The 25,599-nt window shown below is 58.6% G+C and overlaps 1 protein-coding gene across 1 annotated transcript; it reads right to left on the bottom strand.

Moving 5' to 3' along the window:
- Positions 1-1,868: 1,868 nt before the first annotated feature.
- On the bottom strand, positions 1,869-23,601 carry NAPA (NSF attachment protein alpha). Its single transcript, XM_008684493.2, has 11 exons — positions 23,361-23,601; positions 14,891-14,970; positions 12,583-12,699; positions 7,861-7,907; positions 6,632-6,709; positions 6,327-6,382; positions 6,144-6,228; positions 5,206-5,310; positions 4,043-4,111; positions 3,565-3,615; positions 1,869-2,637 (listed from the first exon to the last, which is right to left on the bottom strand). Exons 1-11 carry the CDS (start codon positions 23,456-23,458, stop codon positions 2,536-2,538), a joined length of 888 nt encoding a protein of 295 aa, XP_008682715.1. The 5' UTR covers positions 23,459-23,601; the 3' UTR covers positions 1,869-2,535.
- Positions 23,602-25,599: the final 1,998 nt, after the last annotated feature.

A 25,599-nucleotide genomic window follows, 5' to 3' on the forward strand; every position in this document is an offset into this window, starting at 1 on the left:
GTCCCTAGAAGGGCATGAGGAGTTTGAGGGCTCTGTATACATCTGTCCATCATTTCCAGAAGACAGGAGTTGGCCAACTGTCCGGCCACGTTGAGTAATCTTCTGTCAAACACACACACACACACACACACACACACACACACACTGCAGAAAGTACGCATGCACGCACACACGCATGAACAAGGACTGCAGGATCTGTGAAGGTAGTGACTGGATCTCCCTTGGTCACAGTCCGAGCCCCAGCTCCTGGACCACAAGGCCTGACACCAAGTAAGCATTCAGTAACTATGTGTTAGAAATCACAAACACTGTGCCAGCCCCTTTGCCAAGCAGCAAGGACATTGTTACATAAGAGACATAAGGGGAAAGTTCTCAAAGGCACGTGGGATCTGGAGGGTGATGAAGGGGAGTTTGTGTCCATTCCAGACTCCGGGATTTGGTGAGCAAAACCTCCTGGAGGGCAGGGTCTGGCTATGTGGTTTCGTGCTATATTCCCAGGGCCTAGACCAGGCATGGCATACTGTAGGTGCTTAGTAGATGCTTGCCGAGTCAATTGAATGTGGGGTCTAATTCTGCTTCTGAAGACTGTTTTCTTCAGGCTGCTTCTCCCTCACGCAGTAACCTCTAAACTACATTCGCTTGACATCTGTCAAGTGAATAAATGAAGTTATAGGTTGGGAAGGAAAGAATCGACCTGCTCTGTGATTTCCACCCCTAGCAGCACATGTGACTCAGCTGTGGAATTTTCAGGAAAAAACCAAAACCCCCCAAAAGACTGGGGAGCTTCACCCAAATCACAATTTATCACGCTGTGACCCAAGCTTGTGTACTTTAAATGATTTTAAGCACAGCCAGGGTTGAGACTCACTATTGAGGTCAAGGGTGGCAGAAACAGACTCTGGTGCTACATATCCTTCACTCTGTGCCCGTGGCAGACATCTGTAATCGATCTCAGGTCTCAGGAGTCTTAACTGAGCTCTAGGCAGCCATCATCAATCAATCCATAGGAGCTGTGGGAGGAGCTGAAGGGGACAGGAGCGGGGCACAGTGCTGTAGTCCATTCGCTCTTGACATGGTGAACCTGAACCTCTCTTGGACTTCTTCCAGGTTCCAGCCTGAAGCATCTCTTCGAGGAGCCTGACCTGGTCTCCCAGGCGGCCCCTCCTCTGCATCCTGACCCGTGTTCATTTCCCAACATCCCATCCCACGGGGCATTTTGGGAACTGAGCCTCCTCCAGCTCCGTCCCCCGCAACCCAGGGCCAGGCACAGCACACGCGCATCAGACTGCTTACCTCCACGCAAGCCTCCATTGTGGCGTGTGGTGGAGGCAGGTGGTTCTTGCCCACCTTTCCCAGGCAGAGGGCTCCTGTCGTCCCCTCCTCCACTTGCCATACCCACTTGGTCTTAGTGCTCTGCCCACCAAAGTCGTATCCCCCCTCTTGCAGGGCGCCGGGAACAAATACCACTGGGGCTTTCAACCCTCCTTCCAGGGATACATGGACACAAGGAGGCTCTTCCACCCTCCTTACCGCCGCTGTCCTTACCCTCCATTCTCCAGCCAGCTGTGGGCTGCTGCTGCCACCCACTGTCCCAGCAGAGGAAACTGAGGCCCACAGAACCCTGAGGCCACAGGACCAAACCAGGTGCTCCTAGCCTCCCAAGCCCGTGGCTCCTCCCCGAGCCCACCCATCCCCAGACCTCCCCCAGGACCTCTGACCCCAGCCCCGTCTTCCAGTCATGCTTGCCCTCTCCTTTCCCACAAAGCGTGCCCAGAGCCCAAGGTGGGGACCAGGAGGGGCAGGAAGACAGGACACCAGCCCTGGAGGGAGAAGGGGGCAGCAGAGGCGAGGAGGAAGAGAGACTCATGCAAAGTGTTCTTTTTTATTTTCTTTCTTAGGCCAGCTGCAGCTTCCGACCACAAAACCTCAAAGCACTAGGGAAGGAGCAGATGTAGGGGTGGGTGCAGGGATGACCCTCTGAGCTCCAGGGTCTGCGGTCTGTCCTGAGAGGTCAGGGCTGCAGGAGGCTGGGGGTGGGGTGGGGTTCCCAGCACTGAAGGGGAAGGAGCCCACCCCCACGGCGAGAGCAAATCTCAGCGGCTACATGTGCTCAGAGCTCGGCTGGAGGACAAATGGGGCCGACGGAAACCAGCCTCGTGCCTCAGCTGGTCAGGAGATGGGGGACCAGATGCTGACCCCCACCCCTGGCAGCACCCACAGCAAATAGGTCTGTGTCAAAAAGTCTGTGTTTTGGGCCAAAGAAGGGGCACCTTTGAGGGGCTTAAATAAATGGGCAGGAGGCGGGGGATGCAGCAAGATCAGAGGGGGACTGTCCGGCCAGCAGGCCCGGCCTCAGGGGCCCCGAAGCAGGCCTGAGCCCGCACTGTGGCTTGGGGAGACTCCTCTGCGGGAAGGGAGGGAAGGTCTCACAGCCAAGGTCTCGGCCCCACCTCTCTCTCTGGGCTCACGCGCTGGAGGGGCGCGGGGGTAGAGAAGACGGGGCAGGAAGACAGGCGCCGGGGGGCTGGGTGGGGCTTAACGCAGGTCCTCCTCATCCCCCTGGATCGTCTTCTTGATGCGAAGCAGCATGGTGGTGAGCCACTGGTCCAGCCGGGAAATGGCGTCGTACTCCTTCACCTGGGATGCACGGGGAGGGGGAGGGGGAGGTAATGGGGGGGCTGGTCCCACACCTGGCCCTGGCTCCATCCTTGTCCCCAGTCCCACAGTCTCTGGTCCCCAAATTCTCTACATGTGTCCCAGCCTCCCTGAGGAGGAGCAGAGGGAGGGGGCCCCCTCTAAGGCTGCCTTGGGGAAAAGAAAAGATGCTCCCGCATTAAGTGGTCCAGCTTCCTTGTTTGATGGGTGGGAAACAGGCCTGGAGCTGTGAAGGCCTGTTCCAAGCCACGGGCACGCGGGCCAGAGAGAGAATCCGCGCCCTGTTACTGTGCTGTGGCCCCGCTTCTCCCTTCTCCGTGGCTGAGCACCCTGACATCCCACCCGCCGCCCGGGGCAGGATGGACCAGAGGGACTTTGGTCTCTGTCATCGCTTGTGGTGTAGGATTCCTGAGGGGCACCCAGGAGACACAGCTGACAGATGCAGTCTAGATGACTGGATTAGGTCCTGACCTGGGCCCAACCAACTTCCAGACTGTTCAGAAGAGAGTAAGGAAAGGGAGAAACACGTCTGCGGGCAGTTCTATCATGGAAGCTGGTGCTGGAACGGGGGGCCCTTCCATGACTCATCTCCCTCCATCCGCGCTCCTCCCTACTGCTCACTGGGGGCACTCACTGGTGCAAAGACCTTGGCCTTCAGGGAAAGACAGACAGACACGGGTCTGCATCCCAGCTCTGCCTGCAAGGGGCCGAGGAGTCTCCTCACCTCACCCTAGTGCCATCATCTCTAATATGGGGAGAACACCTCCTGTACCCCTGGGGCTCCCCGTGAGGATTCTGGGGTGACTGGAGAAAGCAATTCACACCCAGGGCCGGGGCTGGAGAAAGGGTGGGATTCACAGCAGAGTGTGTCTGAGAAGGGCGCCCCCTGCCCTCACCCCAGCCACTCACCGCCTCAGTGTAGCTGTCAACGTTCTGTTCCTCATGGGCATCTAACAATTTCTGCAAGGAAATGGCAGGCAGGCAGGGGTCAGGGGCCAAGGCTGGCCTGAGGCCTGACCTGGATTAGACCCACACATACACCACCCGGGGGCTGGAGGTCAGGGGGCTCCCGTGCTGGAGAGGGAGTAAGGGGCTGTTTCACCCCTGCCCCGTGCATGTGTGTGCGTGTGCGCTCGTGTGAGAGATCACACAGCCTCCCGGCTCTGTCCCCACCTCCATCACCACCTAAGCCTATGGAGCCCCAAATGAGAGGAGGAGGAAAACAGAACAAAAACCAGAGACCCTTAAGAACCACTGTACACACCTTGGTGATTATAGTAACCAGAGCCCAAGGCTCTGGCTCCCCCCCCCCCAGTCCTGGCGGAGCCCTCCAGGCCCAGAGGCAGGGAAAGGCCAGGGGGAGGGCGGCGGAGCGCCCTACACTCACTTTCATCAGCGTGCACTCTCGGGAACCAGAGAACGCAGGGAACAGCTCCTCGTACTTCTGGACAGCAAGCTGGACATCGTGAGGGTGGGAGGAAGGAAGGGGACAAGCTAATGAAGATGGGCCATCAGAGCCACCAGCCTGGCAGCCAAGGGGATCTGAGACGCCTGGCTCCAAGTCCGTGCTCTGTGCCCACCCCCCAGCTTCCACTGTCACCTGGCTCTGCGCCTGGCGGGCACCTCCACGGGGCTGTGCCCAGCCAGGCCTGGCTGCAGAGACAGCTTGTGGGGATGAAGCGGGGGGGGGTGGTAGGCTCTCCCAGGCCGGTGCCCAGGGTAAGGGGCAAATACCAGCTGCCTCATAGGAGCCCACGCTACGTGCCAGGACTGGTGCTGGGCGCTTCGCACATTTAACCATCATGTGGACCCAGGGAGGGTCGAATGATGGTGACCCCCATTCTGAAAGTGGGGAAACACACAATGACCTGCTCAGGGGACAGGGTACGTGAAGGGATGCGAACGGGCCCAACGCCAGAGCCCGAGCTCTTACCCACAACAGGAGCAGGGGTGGCAGTGGCAATAAGACACACTGTGTGGCGGAGGACAGGGTGGCTGGAGGGCCCGGCAACACTGCACCCTGGAAAACTCCAGCTCCTCCCCCGACCGTTCCCCACCCCCTCACCAGCACTGACCCCCCCCCCTTTGCCAAGAAGCCCTGAAAATGGGTGGTGTGGGCATGCACGCTATGCTTCAGATCATGACACTGGGAGTCAGAAAGATCTGGAATCCAGCCATGTGGCCTTAAATAAGGGTCTCTGGTCTCAGCCTCAATGTCCTCCTCTGTAGAACAGGGACAGTGACGCTGACTTCAAGGGATGCAGTAAGGATTCAAAATGTGCTCTCACTGAAAACAAGGCCTGGCACTGACTCAGCCAGGAGCTGGATAAACTCAAAAGCGGCAGAGACTGGGCAGGCGACACCAGCGATGGGACACGGCAGCGAGAGCAAGCACCTTCTGCCCACGGCTGCCTGTCGGGCGCGGACATGAGGGAGGGGCTCGCCCTTCTGAAGGGAAGAGGCAACTTGGCCTAAGATAGATGTAATGCTCCCAGGTGCTCACTGGGAGCCGGGGGAAGCTCTGGGTGGGCCCACGGGGCCCCGGCTCACCTTGGCGTTGAGCATGTCAATGCAGAAGTGGCAGAGGGCCGCCTTGAAGAAGTAGTCCTTGGCGCTGTACTTGAGGAGGGGGCTGTCCATGGCATTGGTTCCCACCTGGGGGCATGTGGAGGTGGCACCGTAAGCTTGGGGCAGGCAGCCAGAGGGCCAGGGTCACAGCCAGGCACCTGGGGGCCAGCTAGGAGCCGCGTCCGTGTCCCAGGTGAAGCGCTGCTAACCCGGGACCCCAAGGGGAGGGAGGCCAAGGACCAGCCCCAGGGAAGTCGGGCAGTGGCGTGCTGGAAGCTAAGGACGAGGGAATGACAGGGGGTGGGTGTTGCCACAGGGCTGAAGCCAGGTGTCCCTGGGCCCCATGAGGCGCCCGAGACGCTGGGGAGGAGGCGGCCCCGCTGTCAGGCCCCACGGGAGGCTGGCACACGGTGGGCAGAGGGGCGGCAGGCTGCGGGAACATGAGAGGTGGCGCCCGCCCCCCTCTCCTCCAAGGCCAGCTGCCTGCCTTTCTCTTGGCCAAGCTGAACCCCCCAGGACAGCCTGGCCCGCCCAGCCCTCCCCACACAGCCCAGGGGAGCCCACACACCCACGTGACGCTCCCTCCCTGCCCCTCCCACCGTGTGCAAGGGACCGTACTTTCTGGCCCCCTTCCTGAAGGCTCCTCAGCTCCCTCTGGCCACCCCAGACCTCAGTGATTCTTCCCATTCCCTCCGGGACCCTGGGCCTCCCAGGAAGCTCCCTGTGAGAAGCACGCAGGGAGAGGGTGAGGCCACTGTGTGGGGTCGTGGGTGGAGAAAGGTTTAGCCAAGTGAGGACAGGAGGAGCGCCAGGGAGGTGATGGAGGGAAGCGGAGAGGAAGGCAGGGGGAGGGAGCACGGTGCAGACGATGGGGCAGTGCCCTCCCGGAGAGCGGGGCCTGGAGCCCCACCTGTCCCCACCTGCTCATAGATGTCAATGGCCTTCTGATACTGCTCCAGCTGTGCAGCGTAACCGGCCACCTTCAGCAGACACTTGTTGGCTGAGCTGTGCGGGGTGGGCGGAGAAGACAGAGGTCGGGAGTGGCCTGGTGGCTGGCCTGAGGGCTGGGGAGGGCAGGGGGAGGAGAGCCCATGGCTCCGTACCTGTTGGATTCCTCCCCTTTGTAGTAGTCTGCAGACTGCTCGTAGTGAGCGATGGCCTGGGGGAGACACAGGGAGGGGACAGAGGGCAAGGAGGTGGCAATGCGACTGCTGTTCACCACAGGCCTGGCCCTGAGCCCTTCGTGCAAGTTCTGCCAATGCTCCACGCCCCTCTTCCAGTACTCAGACACCAGAGGGCTCCCAAGTAAACAGAGCAGGCCAAACAGAGATGCGCCCCAGCCCGAGGGGACTGGCCGCTGCGGTCCTTCCCTACCATCAGCCAAGCAGGGCCACCGCCGGCCACTCACCTTCTCGATGTCCACTAGCTCTGTCTCGTAGATCTCGGCGATGGAGATGTGGTGCTTGGCCGCGATCGTGAATCGGCCCTGGGTGGGACACGGGAAGGGGCCCTCTGTGACGAGTGACGTCCCCAGTGCCCCACCCCAGCCCCTCCTTGCCCTTCCAGGTCCCCATAGCTGGCGGGTCCCTGCCCCTTGGCTGTACCAGTGAGGTGTGCACAAGAGAGTACCAAGAGCCAGAGGGGCACAGGCCTTCAACAGGAAGCTCGACTGAGAGGCCTGGGTCCGAGTGCCGCCCTGACAGGGTGACCCGGGGCACGTCCCTCCACATTCAGCCTCCATGTCCATCCTATCCAAAGGGACACAGGCAGACGAGGCGACGCCAGAGGTAATGGGAGCATGTGTACCTGGCGGAGGGCCTGGCCTGGGAAAGCATTTGACAGATGGCCCAGAGAGGTGGAAATACCAGCCTAGAATCGCCTGGTAAAAGCTCTGGAGAAATCAGGCTGACAGCCAGGCATCCCCACTGCGGCAGGAACAGCCTTTCTTGGCCTCCCCTGGCCCCCAGTGTGGCCGTGGAGGCTGCCCCCTTCCAGACCCACCCCCTAGCTTCCCCCATAGACAAGCACAGCTCTCCCCAAAGAGGCCTGGAGCTCCCAGAGGGGCTGAGCACGGGCCACCAGCACCCAGCAGGCGTCCAGTCTGGCCCTGCCGAGGGACATCAGGAAAGGGCGAAGCTCTGGGCTCAGCGACTCCTGTTTGTGGGCATGTGTCCCTGGGCAAGTCACGTCGCCTGTCTGGGCTCCCCTTCCCGGTCACATGGGAGAACGGTTCCCACCCCACGGGGCTGTGGCAGGGGAGGATTAAACGAGCCAGCTGACAATGCCGGGTTCAGCAGACGAGAGCGAGCGCTGTTCTAACTGCGATACGCCAGCATGGCCCGGGACCTGCCTGGGGAAGGGGTCCGACGAGACAGAGGTAGAGTGTGAGGGCCAAAAAGCAGAGTGGACAGGAGCCTGAGCCGGGTCTCGGGCCCTGGCCCTGGCTCTGGCGGAGCCGCCTCTGGGCCTCACCTGTCATGGGGGTGCTCCCTGGGGCAGGGCAGGGGCTGGCCCAGGTGACCAGACTCCCCCAGCTCCCACTGCCCCTCGCGCCTGCTCTAGGTGCCGGAGTCGGGGAGGGCAGGCTGCAGTAACACGGTGGGGCAGGAGGGGGACAGGATGGGCAGCGACGCTTACCATGTCTGTGTAGATCTCGACTGCTCTCATCAAACAGTTAATGGCCTCTGGGGAGAGAAAAAGGGAGGCGAGGAGAAGAGATGAGAAAGAGAAGTGATCTCAGCAGAAGCCAGGAAAGGAGGAGGCAGGGTGGGCGCCTGGCGGCCTGCGGAGAACACTGGGCCCTCGGAGCGGCCCGGGCTGTGCTCCCGTGGCTGGGCGGGGAGCGGGAGGGATCCCCGAGTCCCAGGTAATGTGCTCAGAGGAGTGGACTGTGCAGACCGTGACCTGCTGACGGCTGCCGTCTCTCCCAGGGCTGCCACAATGCCACCACCCTCCCGGCAACCCCGGGGACGGAACACAGGCAGCCAGCTTCCCATGGGCGTTCGGAGCCAGGCCCACAAGGGCCCTGCCCTCCCCAACAAGAGGGGCTGGCAAGGGGGAAGGGGGACCAGAGGCGGCCAGGCTTGACCTCTGAGGGGCGCCCAGGGTTCCACCCGGGCTCTGGCACCTTGTCACTGCACCATGTCCCCTGCACCTACCCGGCCTCCGTCTACGGCAGGAGGGGGCTGGATGCCGGGACACCCAGGCCCCTCGGGCTGGAATCTCCCTGTCTCCTACCCACATGTCCGCGTTCAGCAGAGCCCTCTGCTCTTGTCCCTCCGCCACCCGCCCGCTCCTCAAACCACAGGTCTCCCCACCACAGCAAACACCAGGAAGGCCCATGAGAGGAGAACCTTTGTTCAGCTACCTTTGTCGTACCGCCTCTTCCGAGACCCGAAATCTGGGTATGGCTTCTTTTTTTTTTTTTTGACATGTTATTTGGAGGAAAGAGAGCAGCATGAGTGGGAGGCATTTTCTAACAGACAGAGATGAGCTCTCAGGGTGGATTTTTTTAATGCATCTCTGAGGAAAAGGTGTTGGGGGAGGTGCAGACCCAGGACGTGGGCTTTGAGCTGGGGCGGGGCTGGAAGTTCATCCTGCCGTCCGGGGCACCCAGCAGGCTCCTGGTCCGTCCCCGGGGCCCCCACAGTCAGCCAGGCCCACTGGGCGGAAAAGCCACGGAGAAGGGCCGAAGCTGGCGCCTGCTCTTATGGGGCTAAAAGTCTCACTACCTGGGGGGACGGGGGATGGGACACATGTGAACAGAGGCGCTCAGCCTCAGACCTGTGGCTGGGCCTCCAGGGGGTCCACAAGCCCCCCTAAATTTATATGCGAAAGGTGGGTGTCTGTGAGCACTCCTGGGGGGAGGGAGGGCCAGTAGGTTTGGTCCAGTTATGAAAGGCCTCCGGGGATGCCAGAAAGATTCAGAGACGGTACAGCATTCGGTCAGGGTTCTGAGGCGGACAGTTGGAAGCCCGGGGCACCAGAGAAGAAGAAAACAAGGTAAAGAGGAGGCAGAGAGAGAGAACACAGAAAAAAAATAACTGTAGCCGGCAACGGTCTCGCTTGAAGACACGCACACATTTTGAAAGAGAGCATTTGTGAATTGAAGCAGCCAGGGGGTGGTTGAACACGACGACGAGAAGCCTGGTAAGGAGCTAGCTGGCTGGGCTGCAGGGAGCCGCCTCTGCACATCTCCCCCCTGCTCAGCCTCCACGCCAGGGTGGGGGGTGCTGCGGCCAGCAGGGCAACTTACTGGCTCCCTCTCCTGGAATACGGGGAGCCCCACCCAGCACCTGCACGGTGGGGCGGCGCAGGCGGCTCCCGGTGAGATAAGCAGGCCGGGGGGAGAAGCTGCGAGCTCCTCTGGTAGGACAGGCTCCCTCACGGCTGCCGCCCCAGGCCTGCAGGTGCTGGTGCCAGAGTGCTGTCAGCAAGGCATGGCCCCTGGAGCGGCAGCAGCTGGGTGGGGGAGAAGATCCCCCCCAGGCAGCAACATGGATTCATGGGGTTAAGTCCCCCTCATGCCTGCTCCTGGCTCGGGGACAGCCATCCCTCCAAGCGGCAGGCTGCCAGCCGACACCCCAGCAAGTGCTGGCAGACAAGCCGCTGACACACGGGACACGACCGGCTTATCTCCAGTAACCAGGCACCCACGGATGGGCGGCCAGAGCACCCCCGGATGAGATCCAGCCCGGGGTGGGGGGTGCTGCGGTCCAGAGGCGTGAAGGTGCTGGCTCAGGCCCACTGGGAGTCGTGCAACCCAGGGCCCTCTCCCCGCCCACTGGGCTCGAGCGGCCTCCGGGTCCAGCTGCCGTTTCCCACATCAAGCCTGGGACTCAGCCCTCCTGGGTGCAACGGGGGCAGATGGCAGAGTCCCACAAGGAAGCGGACTGGGTTAAAGGAAGCTGCTGCCGCGTCTGGTCTGCAGGAGGCACCAGTAACTGGTGCACGCTGCCCTGGGCCCGGCTCTCTGGTGCCTGGGGTTAGATGCCTCCCTGGCTGGAGTCACTCTGGCAAAGGCTGGGAAACCGGGGAACCACTGACACCTAGGGGCATCATGCCCCCCCCCCCCAGGCCCACCATGCCAGGCAGACCCGCAGAGACAGAGCACTCTGACAGGCCTTCCGTGTGGGCTGGGCACCAGCTGCCTCTTGCGGGGAGGGCCCTCCAGGACTCCTGCAGGAGGTGCTGACACGGACAGATGTCTTCCAGGCAGCCGAGGGGACCAGCAAGGCCCAAGGGAGCTGGCCACCTGCTTGGGGAAACCCGGTGGGGTTCCGAGTGGGCCCCCCAGCTCTGTCTTACAAGTCGCGTGCCCAAGGGGAGGAGGCCGGGCCTCTGACGGGAGCCAAGGGCCTCCCCTTACTAGATATTTATTACACGCCAGGTGCTGTGCTGGCCAAGCCTGTGCTTTTCTCCCCCATGTGGCCCCTGCCTTTCCAGACCAGGAAACGGAGGCCCAAAGGATGGAGCGACTGCCTGAGGTCACAGGGGAAGAGGCTCGGTCTAGACTCAGGAGACCGTGCTGAGCCCCGCGCTGCACGAACCATTATTCGGGTGGGGAGTCGCGAGGTGGCGGTGCTGGGTCACTGCTCCAGTGCCCCTCCCTGCTCAGCACCAAGAACCTGGCCCTCCAGCCAAGGCACCCGCTCCGGGCTGTGCCCCAATTAGGCTCCCCTCCTCATTACTGCTCCTCTTCTGCCTGAAAGGTCCTTCCTCCCCCACTGCCCCCCCCCCCAATCAGCTCCCAGGGCAGCAAACCATGCTTGCTGATCCCTGGAGAAACCAAGTTGGTCTGTGAGCCCCACAATGGCCACGGCAGCAGACCCAATGACGGCCCCTCTCCCACTGGCGTGGGACACCTCTGCTACCCTCCGTGCTTCCTGGGGCCCTGCTTGGGGTCACACACCCCCCCAGGCCCCAGCACCCAACACACCCCTCGCAGAGCCCTGCCTCGAGCTGGAAAAGCTCAGATCAGAAGCCACTGGAGGACTAAGGACGCGACATCACAGAGCCGGGTGGGGGCCTGTCCAAGGGAAGCGCTGGGGTTTGTTTAAAGAGCCCACGGCGCCACGCACGTGTCATGAAGCCTGGCACTGGACTCCTGCCCCAGAAACGAGTCCTTCCGGTCACTCCGGAGGAACAGCTGAACATCACAGATGCTGGGGCGGCAGCTCCAGGAAGACCAGTTCCCCAGGGAGCAGAGGGAAGGCTGGGCGGGGGGAGGGGGGGCATTGGACAGACATCCCTGGGTGATTCGAGGCTGCCCTGGGTCCTCATCCCATCGCCCACGCGGCCTGCTGCGGCCCACCCCACCACAGGGCCTCCCCTCTGGTTCTCGCCGAGCCTGGGCCTCCCTCTGTGAGACACCCAGCTATGCAGCAGTGACTGGTCACGTCTGGGGACACAGACACCCAACCCCTGCCTGGGAACGACAGGTCCCTGGTCGAGGCAACGGATCTGCCAACCACTCCCCAGCACCGGGGCGGGAATGGTGCTCGCCGAGCCTCGCCAACACCTCGGGGCCCGGCGGCCAACTGGCCTCTCTTGGAAAGGGCAGGTCTGCGTTCCAAGATAAGGCAACTCCTTTTTGGGTTTTTTTTTTCTTGAAACATTCACATAGTGCCTGTTCTCATGAGAGAATAGTAACAATAGATGGTCACCTAAAAAAAGTATCTTTGCTTGCTAAAATTAAAAACTCAGCAACCTGTGTCTGGCACCAAGATGAGAAACAGAAATTAAAATTCCAGCTCTGAGACCCAAAATTCTGGTACCCACTGGGCTGTGCTTCTGCTTTGGGACGAGCCCAGTGGGACAAATCGTTTTCTTGCCATGAGTCAGTCCCAAACCGGGCTTCTCTCCCCAACACGCCCTCATTTTAAGTAACTTGTTCTCTGGCAACTCCCGTCTTGGGCGCTGTTCTGATTTCCCCCCCAGGGTGTAGGGAAGCCAGGTTAGGATAATTTCCGCTCCTTTTTCGGCAGCAACTCCTACCTGGCTGGTCTCAGAACCCCCTCCCACCCCCCTTCTGCATGTTAATTCTGACAACAGAACAGATTTTCCCCTCTCCTTGGCATGCGGTGGGTCTGCAATGTAACTCCCACTCCCAAATGCTCCCGGGCTGGGGGGGGGGAAGCGCTCAGCGGCGCACGCAAAGTAGCAGGGGGGAGGCGGAGGCTTGGAGCGGGATGCAAATGCCAACCGGAAGGGAGCCAATTCTGAAGTTCGAGCGCAAGTGTCTCCCTGCCAGCCTGTGGCGCGTGCGGCGGCCCCTGGAAGAGACCGGAGCCTCACGGAAACCGGAGGACTTCTCTGCAAGAGTGCTCAGACTGGCCCCGGGGCCCCGCCGAGGCTCACCTTGGGGGTCAGCTTTCTTGAATGCGTTGCCGGCATCCACAAAGCAGGTGGCCGCATCGTGTTTGCTCTGGAGCTGCAGGTGCAGCTGGGCTGCCTGGCAGAACGCACTTCCGGCAGCTGGAACAGAAAAGAGCGAGCTCAGCCTTAGTGGAGCTCTGCTTGTTGGAAGCTGCTCCGAAGCTGCCCTGGGAGGTGGCTCTCGGGAATGCAGAGGGGGCCAGAGCGAAGAAGGGACTGGCGCGGGGGGTGGGGTGGGGGTGGTGTATGAAGGCCTCAGCCTCAGGCCTCCTGACCCCAGCTATCCCACAGCCTTAACCCCAGCCTTTGCCAGCATTTCCGGGGCCACCCGCTTCTAAAGATCCAAGGAGAAGGCAGACAGGGCCAGGGGCTTTGCAGGATATAGACACGATCCCCAGCTAATCCCAGCAGTGGCCCCGTGGGACAGCAGGAACTCGAGGGCATGGGGACAAGTGCCCATGGGCAGAGGGCGGTGCAGACCACAGGGGAAGCCCCGTCTGTCCTGTACTTGGCTGCATGCTGTCATCCTGTGCTGCTCCCAAGCCACTGTGGTCACCCATCTGTCTCAACTGCCTTGCGGCTTGCAGGAGACCATGGCATCACTCCTCCTCCACGGCTGGAGAGCAGGGGTGGGACTGTCCTAACCGGAAGCTCCAAGGCCCACCAGCAGCTCGGCCAGCCTCCACCCGAGGCTCCGCTGCCCTCCACCCTCCTCCAGCCGCATCGGAATCACAGAATTCCTGAGCTGACCCCCTCCTGGAACTTCATCAGGAAAGACAAAGCAGCCCAGTTTCCATGTGTGATTTATTATTTTTAAGGGCTCAAACGTGAGCACAAACTTTCCAGAAAAGCAGTGTCGTTGGGAGAAAAACGAAACACGGCCCAGGATTTTTGTTTGAATAGGTGGGGAGGAAGTAACAAATTTTAGGTGCAAAGCAACCTCTCTGTGATGGAGAAATATTCTTTCTCTAATGGCACCTTCTTAGTTTGCGAGCATGAAATTACACAGGGCATGTGGCTGTGCGCACAATATATTCGGCGAAAGCTCAGAAAAACCCTTCTAGTTTCCAGGAAACCAAAAGCGTTCTCAGAAAACGAGAAGACTCCGTCTCACCCTGGGCCTCCACACTCTGCCTCCAGGGTCCCATTCCAGGCTGTGTCTCCCTCCGGTCAGAAAGTTCCTCCCTGGGTCCCATACCTGTCTTTGCTCGATTTCCTTGATTCAGTGCTGAGGCTTGAGGCCGTGTCATGGAATCAGCCACCGATGAGCAAAGCTCTCCTGCAGGCCCTCGGGCAGCTCCCGGCCAGCTCTTCTGGCCTCTCTGACCTCTAGGAGCCCCTCCCTGCCTGCCCACCTCTGCTTGGTGGAGCCGGCCAAGCGCCAGCCTTGCCAGAGTCTGACCACAACCTCGAAGCCAAGTCAGAGCAGCCGCAACTCTGGTCTCGCTCTGCCCATTGACACAGGTAGCGAGCGTCTCGGGAGGCGCGTGACCCGGCCTGCCCTCTGCTGGGTGGAGGCCCTTGCAGAAGTATGTGACGCTGGTGACACTGTGTGCGAGTCCCCACTGTGGCCTCACAGGGGTGGGACTGCTGTCGGACTGAGGAGGAATCAGATCGGGAAGTAACCTGCCCAGGGTCACACGGCCAGCCTGAGCCATGCCGTGAACCGAAGTCACTCCGGCTGCAAAGGTCCTGAAGCCACACACGGGCAGGTCGAGCACCCTGCTCCAGCGCCAGAGCTCTGCCTTCTGAATTCTGGTTCGGTCCCTCACTAGTGGTGGCGCTCCAGGCCCGGGGCTCAGCCAAGCCTCGGTTTCCAACAACGGGGGCTACTAACGGTAGCGCCCCTCACAGAGCTGCCGTGATGATTCAATTCAGTGCGTGTGCTCGGCACTTAGGGGAGCACTTGATAAATGGTTAGTGGTTAAAGCGACTATTGGAACCACTGGAATGGTCCCCCAGGCCTAGAATTCAGACCTGATCGAGGCACTAGGGAGGAGTTTCCAGGGAAACTTCACATTCTGAGTTTAAGGAGCAACCCCTCTAAGAGCTATCTGGATTCAATAATCTATCCTTATCCGGACAGTCCTCTCGCCAAGAGCCCGTGACCCAAGTAAAATAACCCAGTGGGCTCGAAGCGAGCTAATGGCAGACCGATGGGATTCCGGTGCCAGAGATGGCATAGAGAGATGGGGGGCTGCAAGGCGGTCCCGGACCAGGCCTCCAGGATTGGAAGCTGAGGGAAGAGAGGAGAAAGGAGCACGAAGGGGTTCTAGCGGAGATCACATACCACTCCAGTTTTTGGCCATTTTGAACATGTTTGCTGCTCTGGTGTAGATCTCACATGCTTCCTCTATTTTAGATGAGCCTCTGGGGAAAGAAGGGAAAAGGAGATGAGACGCGCTCATCTGCTAGTGAGGAGCAAGCCAGCGTTCTGTCCTGGGGACAGTGGAGCTACGTGCCCTCAACCCCCATAAGGCCCCTGGGAAGCCCACTACGGCCCAGGCCTCTGCTGAGGGCTCAGGGGAGACCGAGCCTGTGGCCCCCGCTCCCTCCACACAAAGGCACACTTGAGGCAGGCTGCCTGGGCCCCCCCGGGGAGGCCTGGGTCACCCCCACTCAGCAGGACTGGGCTGGGGAGGGAGAAGACTTCCGAACCTCCCCGTGAGCCCGGCCTCTGACGGGCTTTTCCACTTCTGCTCAGTGAACACTGGTTCCCAGGCTCTATGCAAATTCCCCCACCGCCCCACTCCCCACAAAGCATTCTGGGGGAGCCCAGCTCTGGATGCCTGGTCCATTTCCCAATGCCTTAAGCCCGTGCCCTGCACACTGCAGATGTTCAGGGAAGACCTCTCGACCCTACAAGCGTGCCGTTACTAATTCAGGACGGAGCAGATGGACCCAAAAAACCAGTCACAGCCTTTTTCCCTCTAAAGTAGGGTCTACAGAACTGGGGGGCCAGGTGCGAGAGACAAGACTGCATTACCATACACTTCTCGTTTGTACTGTCTGAATTTTTCTATCTTCTGCCTATTTTATCTGCTAAAACGTAATAATATAGAACATATAAAAGATATATCTAAATCTTTTTAAATATCAGGATTTACATTTGGTTCTGTGGTCCAGCAATGAACTACATTTCTAGCAGTCTACCCCAAGAAACTAATCAGAAAAGGTATAAGGATGTTCAGTGCAGAATTATTTAAAATGGCAAAACCAAACTTACCGTGCAAGAGTAGGCGCCTGAGACATACGGAGGAATACGTTTAAAATAAATGAATAAATAAAGAGCATTCCGTTCGGGCAGCTTTGCTCTGCCCTCCCGGTCTCCAAGCAGTACACAGGAAGCTTTTTCTGAATTGCAGGGGGGGGGAGACCTCCATGAGCACCTCGTGAGTCCCTGCCATGCTTCTGTCCTTCCACCTCCAAGAATGCAACCCGCCTCAGTTCGTGAGGTCTGTGGCCTCCGCAACTGTTCAAACTCCCATGGCCCAAAGAAACCAGGAGAAAAAAACCCCACGCGATGAGTTCCCCCAAATGGATTTCAGATTCTCTCTTCGCTGACATCAGTCAGTGTTTTGTGTCGAACGGGGAGAACAGAGAGGTATTTTCCAATAAAGAGCCACACAAATCATCGCTCCTGTCCCCCCCTGACCCATGTCCAGTGGCCCTGGAAAGCGGCCAGCCCCAGCTGTGGCTGTGGAGGGCCTCCAGGGTAGTTCTGGGAGTCGTGTTCACAGCGCTCCTTCCTTCGGTCCCGTCCTTTGAATCACAGGAGCTGCTAGTTAGAATAATCACACCAGTCCCCCTGGCCACCCTCCCAGGAGGATTTCACTCAGTAGGTCTGGGTGGGGCCTGGAATCAGGCTTTTTAAACAATGGGCCCAGGCGATTCAGAGAGCTCAGGTGAGCTGGGGAGGAAAAAGCTGATCTAGACCCACCACTTGGAAAGTGGCCACCAGTGACGTCTTCCGAGTCAGGCTATTTCCTTGGTAAATACACCCCAGGGCAGGCTGTCTGTCTGTCTAGGACTGGAATTCCACCAGAGGTGAGCTGCTTCTTCAGACGACAAATCTCTGCCTTCTGGGGCCGTGCTGATGCTGTCTCCCCTCCCTAGCCGCTGCTCTTCCACGGGAAGTGGCCCCCCAGCTCCCAGGGTCTTCCCTGGCCAGCTTCGCCCCAGCGGGCTCAACACACCTTGGGCTTGGGGGTCCTGCCTGGAGTGACTTCTCTAGAACCCACTCCTGGCCTTGGAGGGGTGAGGAACTTGCACAGGTGGTAGGGGCCTTTGGGGCCTAGCTACAAAAATCCTCTGGGGGACCTTCTCTAGAATGTTCTCTGACTTAAAGGGGATGGATGTGTTCACAGACTGAAATCCTGTCTCCCTGTGCCATGGATCGCCTAGCTCATCCTTCCCTTCTTTGTGGGAACAACGAAGTCCTATCCAGATGCAGCCATTCTCTGAAAAAAACTCGTCCCACCGAGAGGCCCAAAGCGGGGTGATCAACAATGAACAGAGTCGGCCCCAGCTGGTTTGTTTCAGCTCAGTGGGACAGAGTGAACACAGAACACAAAGGCTGTCAGCTGCCGGGCTGAAATTCTGTGATCCCAGGCCAGCTCTGCACTGGGTCAATGGTTCTAACTGCGGAGTGGGGAAACCGGAGGGATTAGTGTCTGCTCAGGCCTGCCTCCTCCCTCCTCTCAGGACTTGGGTCCTGGCCATTTCCATGCCAGGCGATGACAGGGGAATCTCTGGAGTTCCATCCTCTTCTTCAAGGGATGGAAGTCCCCAGAGGGGACAAGTGACTTGCCTCAGGTCACTGGCAGATCTTGCAACAGAGGCCCTTCCCACAGCCACTTATGCACCTGGGGAACAAATCTGAGCACTTATTATGTGCCAAACACTGCAGATAATAGCAGTAAACCGAGGAGAAGGACCTGGCCCTCAGTAAACAGGAAATCAGCAAGACGACTTCAGAGTGAGTAAGCACTGGAGGGACTGGGGGAGCAGGGGCCTCTCTGGATGGGCAGGTCGTGGTCGCCGCTGTGAGGATGTGAGATTCAAGGCCAGTCCTCAGAGATGACTAAGGAGCTACGGACAGAAAGAGGGAAGAGCATTCCCAGAGAGCAGTCACAGCATGTGCAAAGGCCCTAGGACAGAAACAAGCGTGGCCAGTTCAAGGAACAGCCGAGGGCCAGGCTGGCTGCAGTGCAGGGAGGGGTAGGAAATGAGGCCGGAGAGGCAGGTGGGGGAGCCCCAGGCTGGAGGCCAGGGGAAGGGGTGAGGCCCTATGATAACATAACAGGGAGGTTTCTGGCAGGGAGAGTGACCAGAAGGAAGAATTCCCCAGCTTCGGTGCTCTACCAAGCTGCCTCCCTACAGTGTAAACCTGCAGAGTTTATGACAGGACTTTTCCCCGAGGTCAGGGTTGCTCAGAGCACTCATCATAGGGTGGCAAACTCCCTTCGGGGAAGAAACCAGGCCTCCTCCAGTGCCTCCTGCAGGAGATCCAGAAAAGCTAGTTGGGCCTGCTTCTCCTGAAGAGCCCAGTGGCAGCACATGCGACAGCTGACTGTCCCTCCCCCACTGACCTCCCCCGAGCTGCCTCTGCTTAGCTCTCCCCATCCCGAGGCTCCGGCTCCGAGTCATGCCAGGAATAGAGGGAACTGGTTTGGGCCAGCCTGGTACAGGGCTGTCTATAATTACCCACTCAGCTCTGCTTTCTGCCCCCTCCCCAGGCAGAGGAAGCAGTCTTAGGGCTCCCAGGCACAGCCACCAACCTCCAGCGACTGCCATATGGAGAGGCGTGTGCGGTGCCAGTGATGCACAGACGGGCCCAGCGGGCCCCGGGCCAGGGGGGTCTGCAGGGCAGAGTCTCTGCCTCCCTCGCTCCTTCCTCCACCCCCTGGGCACTTCCTGGCTCCCAGAAACACGCCACCCGGCCCACCTGCACTCTCCTAAGGGCCGCAAAGGGCAGGGCGGATGGAATAACTCCCGTCGTAGGTCCTCGACCCTCCCTGACTCTCCTGTGCCCCCGGAGGCCCACAGCCACCGCCCCTCAGTCCTGTCCTCAGTTTCTCCAGCCAGTGTCCCGGATGGGGAAGAAGGGACCCCAGGGCCTGTCCCACCCTTACCGTGTCTCACATTCTACACACCTCCATTATGTGATTAGAATGGCCTGGTAGGGGCGCAGGGTTCCATACAGTAATGCTTTGGGTAGTACCCCTGCTTCACTGAGGCGGAAGCTGGGACTCAGAGGGGTTAAGGGGCCTGCCCACACTCACACTGCCAGAACGTGGCAGCGCCCAGAAACAGGACTCGGGCCTGGAGATCAAGTCCTGCCTTGCGTCTCACTCACTCAGTCATCTGAGAGGCTTCCTTTCCCACGTCCAAGGGTCTTCTGGAAAACGAGAAGGTGGACAAGGTCCCTGCCTGCTCTTGCCTCTGCTCTAGATTAAACAGCCAACACTGTGCAGATTTCCCTCACCTGACGAGCAGACGCTGCTCTCTGCTGGAGCCGTGCTGAGCTGCCTCTAAGCGAGGGAGGTAGTCGTTAAACCAGCCCCCCACGGAAGCTCCCATCAGTGCTGCAGGCGGAAGGAACGTCAGAGAACGCGAAGGTCCACCTGGCACGGGGAGCGGGAGGCCACCGGGCCCTGCTCCTCCGCTGACGGCACCGAGCTGTCACGGCCAGAGCTGCGGGATCCCCTGGCTTCTCCTCCTGCCCACCTGCAAGGCTAAGCCCTTCACCGCCTCCCCCCACCCCGGCCTAATGGCTATGAGCACCTGCAGGGCAGGGCCTGGGCCCCCACGGTGTGCACACAGGCCCCAAGAAAGATGAAAGGATAATGTTACGTGCTAACCGCCGGGTTCTGCAACCATCACGGGTCACTCTTGTGACATGTCTGTAACGGGCAAGAAACAGAATGGACCTGGGGGCCAAGGGACCTAGGCTGAGACCAGTTTCAGGCACTCTGATAACGGCGTGAACTTGGGCTAGCAATCGCAGAGCCTCTGTCGCTTTACCTGTAAAATGGAGACAAGGAACCCGATGTGGGAAGCGGCCCTGTGGGGATTAGAGATGACGCCTGTGCCATACCTGGCACACAGGGTAGAACAGAACAGGTGCTCAAACGGCTGCTATTATATGAAGGAGGAGAAACACGCTCCGAGGGCTGCCAGCCACCTGGCAAGGGGAATTCTAGAATCACGTGAGGTGGTGGAAAAATCGGGGACTGTAGTTAGGCCTGGACTCAAATGCGGGCTCATGGCTCGCGTGCCCTGGGTCCCTCTGTCACGGCGGGGGGCAGGTGGGGGAGGACGCCATACCTGGTGGGGTTGCTGGAGGCTCTCGCAATCTCGCAGGTAGCACCTGGGAGAGTGCCTGCCCCACGGCAGGGGCTCAGCTTGGCTCTTATCAGGCTGGCAGAGAGAGCACGTTCTAGAAATGTTTACCTATTTCCAATCTCAGTGTGAGCTTTACCTCACCTGCCCCCAGGTTGGTTAAAGTGGCACCCTCCTCTGATTTCCACAGAGCCCTGGGCCTCCAGCCTCCCCACCCCCCTTACTCATCCTGCTGACAATGCTTATTCACAGGCCACTGCCTTCCTGACCTTAAGCTCAATGGCAGGAGGCCACGCCTATGCACGGCGGGGGGCGGGGGGGAAACTCCTCTAGTTCTCCTACTGATGCCCCTCTGCACCCCAACAAGATGATTTCACTACAGCCCAAGAACTGAACGCATTTCCTTCCCTTAATAGATGTTTCCAGAAAACCTCGGCCTCTCAGCTGTCCTGCCCCAAACAGGAGCCCTGGAAGTTCTGCACAACCGGGCAGCAAAGTCCCCTCCATCGAGAAAGGCAGAACCCTGGGACTGCAGCAAACTGATGGCCGGAGTACCCCCAAACCTTGCATCCCCTCGGGAAGGACTCCACTCTGAGCCTGGCCAAGGGACACCCGAGTTTTCAGCTGCAGAGGCCAGCAGCTGGCAGGGCGCTCTGAGGGGCCGCAGCGCCCACTGGAACGAGGCGGGCCAGGCCTCGTGCAGGCTCTGCAGAGGGAGGGGGGGTCCAAGGCACAGTGGGAAGCCGCAGCTCCCACACTGGGCTTGGCTAAGGCCCGATACCCAGAACGGCACAGCCATTCTTCCCCTACAAAAGCCAGCCTCCAGGGCTCCCGGGGCTCCCTGGTGCCTACAGGCAGTTTAAACAGGAACTGATCGGTCAACATTCCATCTTTGGGGACGTGCTCTTGGTCTACACAACACCCTATCATCTCCATTGGTCCAGCACCTCCCGCCCAACTTCCAGTGACAGTACTTAATAATAACAGTGAGTACAACACTTACCAGGGTCAGGGCCGCGTGCTCACTTCACAAGCACGTTCTCTGTGACTCTTTAGGACCACCCCGTGAAGTAGCTATTACTATGATTTTCATTTCACAGACACAGAAACTTCCTATCAACGTTGGTATCCAAGCAGAAAAGTTTTTGTCTTGGATGTCAGTAGGCAGGGGATGGGGGGCAACGGTGGAGGTGTCAGGGACAAGGACCAGCCCCAGGGAACACAACCACCGCTTAGAACTTGTACCATGCCAGAGGGGGCACAGCAGGGAAGTTTCTGGATTCATCTGAAGCCTTGGAGCAGGAAGAAGAAAGCGTACCCCCTTTTCTGAGGTTTCACTGTGCTTCACTCAGGAACTCTCCATCTTTTTGCTTCCAGTGAGAAGTCTGGGCTCCCCGCCCCAGGTGCATGTGCTCTGGCTGGGGACTTGAGGGAGGAGGAAGGAGCCAGAGGGAAGGTATACAAGTAGTTCTGATCTACTAACTGGCTGGTACCAACTCCCTCACGGGCTGCTGGTGCCCCAAAGCCCTCTAGTGTCTGGCAGCCCAGAAACAGTGAAGAACAAAGAAGGCCCTAACATCCAAGGACAGGGCTTGCCCCGGATCCCAGGTGGGAGCTACCCTACTTGGACAGTGACTAGTTTGGAATGTTATCACTGTTTCTGAAAGGGGAGGGAAAAACATGAGAGACAAGCTGAGCCCCAACACTCTCTTCTTCGGTCCCCGAAGCCACTGGGGGCCTTAAGAAAAAGCAGCTGTGAAATGCTGAACACATGAAACCCCAGCTTCAGAGGTGAGGTGCCAGGAGTGGTTGCTGGCCAAGAGTCGTCGTCTGGGCTGACTTGTCGCTATCCTCCCTGCTCTCAGACAGACAGGCTCCCGTCAGTACCTCTGCCCTCTGCTCTCGCCTTGCCCACTCCCCTCTCAGCACCATCTCAACTGCTTTTGGAGCTGTAAGGGACTGGGATGAACACACTGGCTCTTTTTCTCGAACGTCTGGAGAAAAGTGCCATGTAGGGCGGCGGGGGGTGGGGGGGAATTACAGGGTGGGAGCCCCCTAAGACACCGAAGTCTGCCAGCATCCTTCCTAAGTGTAGTGTCCAGAAATGGGCACAAGTCTCAGGGAGAAATGAGTGTGGCAGCAAGACAGCTCTGGGATGAGAAAGGCCCAGGTCTCCCACTTACTGAGGAATCAGGCAAGTAAATCTGTCCACCTTCACAGGGATGTTATGAGGATTCAATGCAAGGACACGGGTAAAGTGCCTGGCCCAGGTCTGACTCAGAATCAGAGGACTTAATGAATATTATCGGGTATTACTACCGTCACTGCCTTCACTCTCCCCCACACCAGCTGCCGCAGTCCTTTCTAAAAGGCAAATGGGAACCCTCCAAGAGTGGCCCTGTTATGGACTGAATGTGTCCTCTCGAGATTCATGTGTCAAGATCCTAACCTCCAAGATGATGGTATTAGGAGATGGGGGCCTTTGGGAAGTGATTAGGTCATGAGGCTGAGCCCTCCTGACTGGGATAAGTGACTTTATAAGAGAGACTCCAGAGCGCTAGATCCCCGCTTCCACAATGCGAGGGCACAGTGACAAATCCCCTATGAGAAACCAGGCCCTCACCAGACACAAAATCTGCCAGCACCCTGATCTTGGACTTCCAGCCTCCCAATTGTTAGAGATAAATTTCTGATGTTTATAAGCCACCTGTCCTAGGGCACCTTGTCATAGAGTCCCAGACAGACTAAGACGCCCCCCACTAAAATCCTCAATGTTCTCCAGCACCTCAAGTCCAAGCCCTTTCTCCAGTTCATGCAGCTTTCTCTCGCGCACCCTCACACACCGCAGACTTGGGCTCATCACTCCCAGGATCACCTTAGCCCTGACCCCCTCACCCTCATCGCCCAAAGCTCATGCAAAACCACTGCGGTGCGCCTTGGAAAGGTCAATCCGCAAGGCCGGTGACTTAGTCCCAGGTCCCACCGTACCCATCAGAAATCCTTCAGATAGATTCTCCTAGAACTCCAAAAGACTCCTTGACCTGGCCTCTCTCCCAGGCCGATCCCCTTCGAGGCCTCAGACCGTGTTGCCTCGGCCTAGGTTCTCCTCCGGCCTCTTGGCCCATCTTCAGCCTGGGTCCCCTTACCGCCTCAGGACGGTGTGGCCTCGGTTTGGGTGCCCTCAGCCCAGGGCCCTCCCAAAACCTCAGACTGTCTCTCCTCCAGCCGTGTTGACACTGCCCGGGCCCCCTGCCCTTAGCCTGTGTCCGCTCTGCTACTTTAGATCACGGCACCTCCTCCCGGAATCCCCTCCATTCTCTAGGCTCGAGCTGTGCGACTCTACTCCGCTGCTTCAGGCCATGACTCCTTCGTCCTCCCAGCGTAGGTCCCAGCCGACCCCTCGGCGCGGTTCTCACCCAAAGAGGCCCGAGAAGAAGGACTGAGAGTTCTTCACTTTGCGCTCCGCCTCGGCCAGCAGCGCCATCGCCTCCGCTTCTTTCCCGGAGTTGTCCATGGCGGCCTCAAAAATACTCAGCAAACGGCCCTACCCGGGCCCACGGGGCACTCGGCCGAGGCCCGGCCGCGGTAGACAGGTCGGGGGAGCTTAGAGGGCTGCGTTGACGTCGCACCGGTGCGCGCCGCCCGCTGCCCGGCACCATGTGATGTGCGTCGGCCAACCAGCGGGCTGGTAGGGAGGCGCGCGCCCTGCCGGCCACGCCCTTGCCTGCCGCCGCACACCGCCCCGTGACTCAAGGCCGCCAATCGGCGACGCGATGCTTCAACGCTTGCGCATACTTCCGCGTAGGCCACTCCACGCTTCCTGGGGCGCTCTACGACATACCACGTGACTCACATAAGCCAATCGTAGTTCCCACCGTCAAAGACCCGTCCCGAGGTCCCGCTCTCTGGCTCCTGCTCCACCAATCAGCAGCGTTCCTCGCCTCGTCCCGTACCTCTCCGCGGAACTTGCGCCCCAGTCAGCCGACCATTGACCCTCACGTGACAGCTCCGGCGCTGCAGGAAGATACGCCCCGCCCCCCTCCGGGTTTGACAGGTGTCCTGCGCACAGCTCAGTCCCGACCTCCGCTGCTTAACTCCCGCCGTTCTTCACTACAGAGGCGTAAGCGGTAAGGGAAGCGCTCTGCCTTTTCGTGCGCCCTCTGCTGACGGATACTGGAACTGGTTTGGGAAAGCCAGTAAAGTACTTAGAAACAAAACTGAGCGAGGGCTCTCTCTCGATTCATTAAAAAAAAAAAAAAAAAAGCTGGAGAGAGCGTGTCAAAAATTCACACGCAGAGCCTAGATCTTTGTTTTTAATACCATTCTCCAATGAAAGGAACCAGGACTCCTTGGTAAATGGCTGCTTGGAGTCTTGGGCAGGAAATTACACAGGATGAGCCTGGAGCATCTTGTAGTGCCTAAAAGGTGTGTGTGTGTGTGTGTGTGTGTGTGTGTGTGTGTGTGAGAGAGAGAGAGAGAGAGAGAGAGAGAGAGGGAGGGAGGGAGAGAGACACAAACGGTAGGGTATGTCAGAGACACAGGAGCCAACCGAAAGAGCTCCCAATGTCCAAAGCTGGAACAACTTGAACAATACAATAAACTCGTACTGGATTATAATCCAATGTATAAAATGTCCCTGAGCCCATGCTGGTGTAAATGAATGACTGAACAAATACATGGGGGGAATCGACAAATATTTCATGCAGAAGAGTTCCGAATAGTTCATGTCGACTCCTCCCTCCAGAAGGTGGAGTGTAACCCCTCACTCCTCAGTGTGGACGACCCCGGGACTTCCCTCCAGAGTGTGGTATGGGAAGGGTATGGGGAGCCTGCTTCCAGTGGAGAAACCTGAGACCCACTGTCAGCCAGGTGACTGAGGTTAACATCAACAGTGGTGAATCACGCTGACAGAACGTACTCTCAATAATGGGACGTGAATGGCACGTCACTTCTGTGAAGGATGGCTCCTGACACCACCTTCTCCCCATCTATCACAAGCATCAAACAAACCCCAGTTGAAGCACATTCTCCAAAACACTTAACCAGGCTCTCTCAACGCTGTCAAATCATTAAAAACAAGGAAAGCCAGAGAAACTGTCACAGCCAAGAGAAGCCTATGGAGACATGCCCACTAAATGAAATGTGGTGTCCTGGGTGGGATCCTGGAACAGAAGATGAACGTTAGGTAACAACTAAGGAAATGGGAATAAAGTGTGGACTTTACTTATAGTAATGTGTCAATACTGGTTTGGTAATTGTAACAGCTGTGCCACACTCATCTAAGATATTAATTAGGGGAGACTGGGTGGCTCAGCTGCTTAAGCATCTGACTCTTGATTTCAGCTCAGGTCATGATCTCAGGGTCCTGTGATCGAGCCCCAGTTGGGCTCTGCACTCAGGGCGAGTCTTCTTGAAGATTTCTCTCCCTCTCCTTCTGTTCTTCCCCCTCCTTGAGCTCTCTCTCTCAAATAAGTAAATCTTTAAAAAAAAGCAATAGAGGGAACTGGGTGTGGGATTTATCAGAATTGTCAGTACCATTTTCACAATCTTTCTGAAAAAATCTAAAAACGATTCGACTATGAAATCTTCTTTAAAAAAATTCAAGTTCTAGGGCCCTACCCCCAACGATTCCAATTATGAAAGTCAGTGACAGCA

The sequence above is a fragment of the Ursus maritimus genome, unplaced genomic scaffold, assembly GCF_017311325.1.
Source record: "Ursus maritimus isolate PB19 unplaced genomic scaffold, ASM1731132v1 scaffold_19, whole genome shotgun sequence".
In the NCBI taxonomy this organism is placed as follows: Eukaryota; Metazoa; Chordata; class Mammalia; order Carnivora; family Ursidae; genus Ursus; species Ursus maritimus.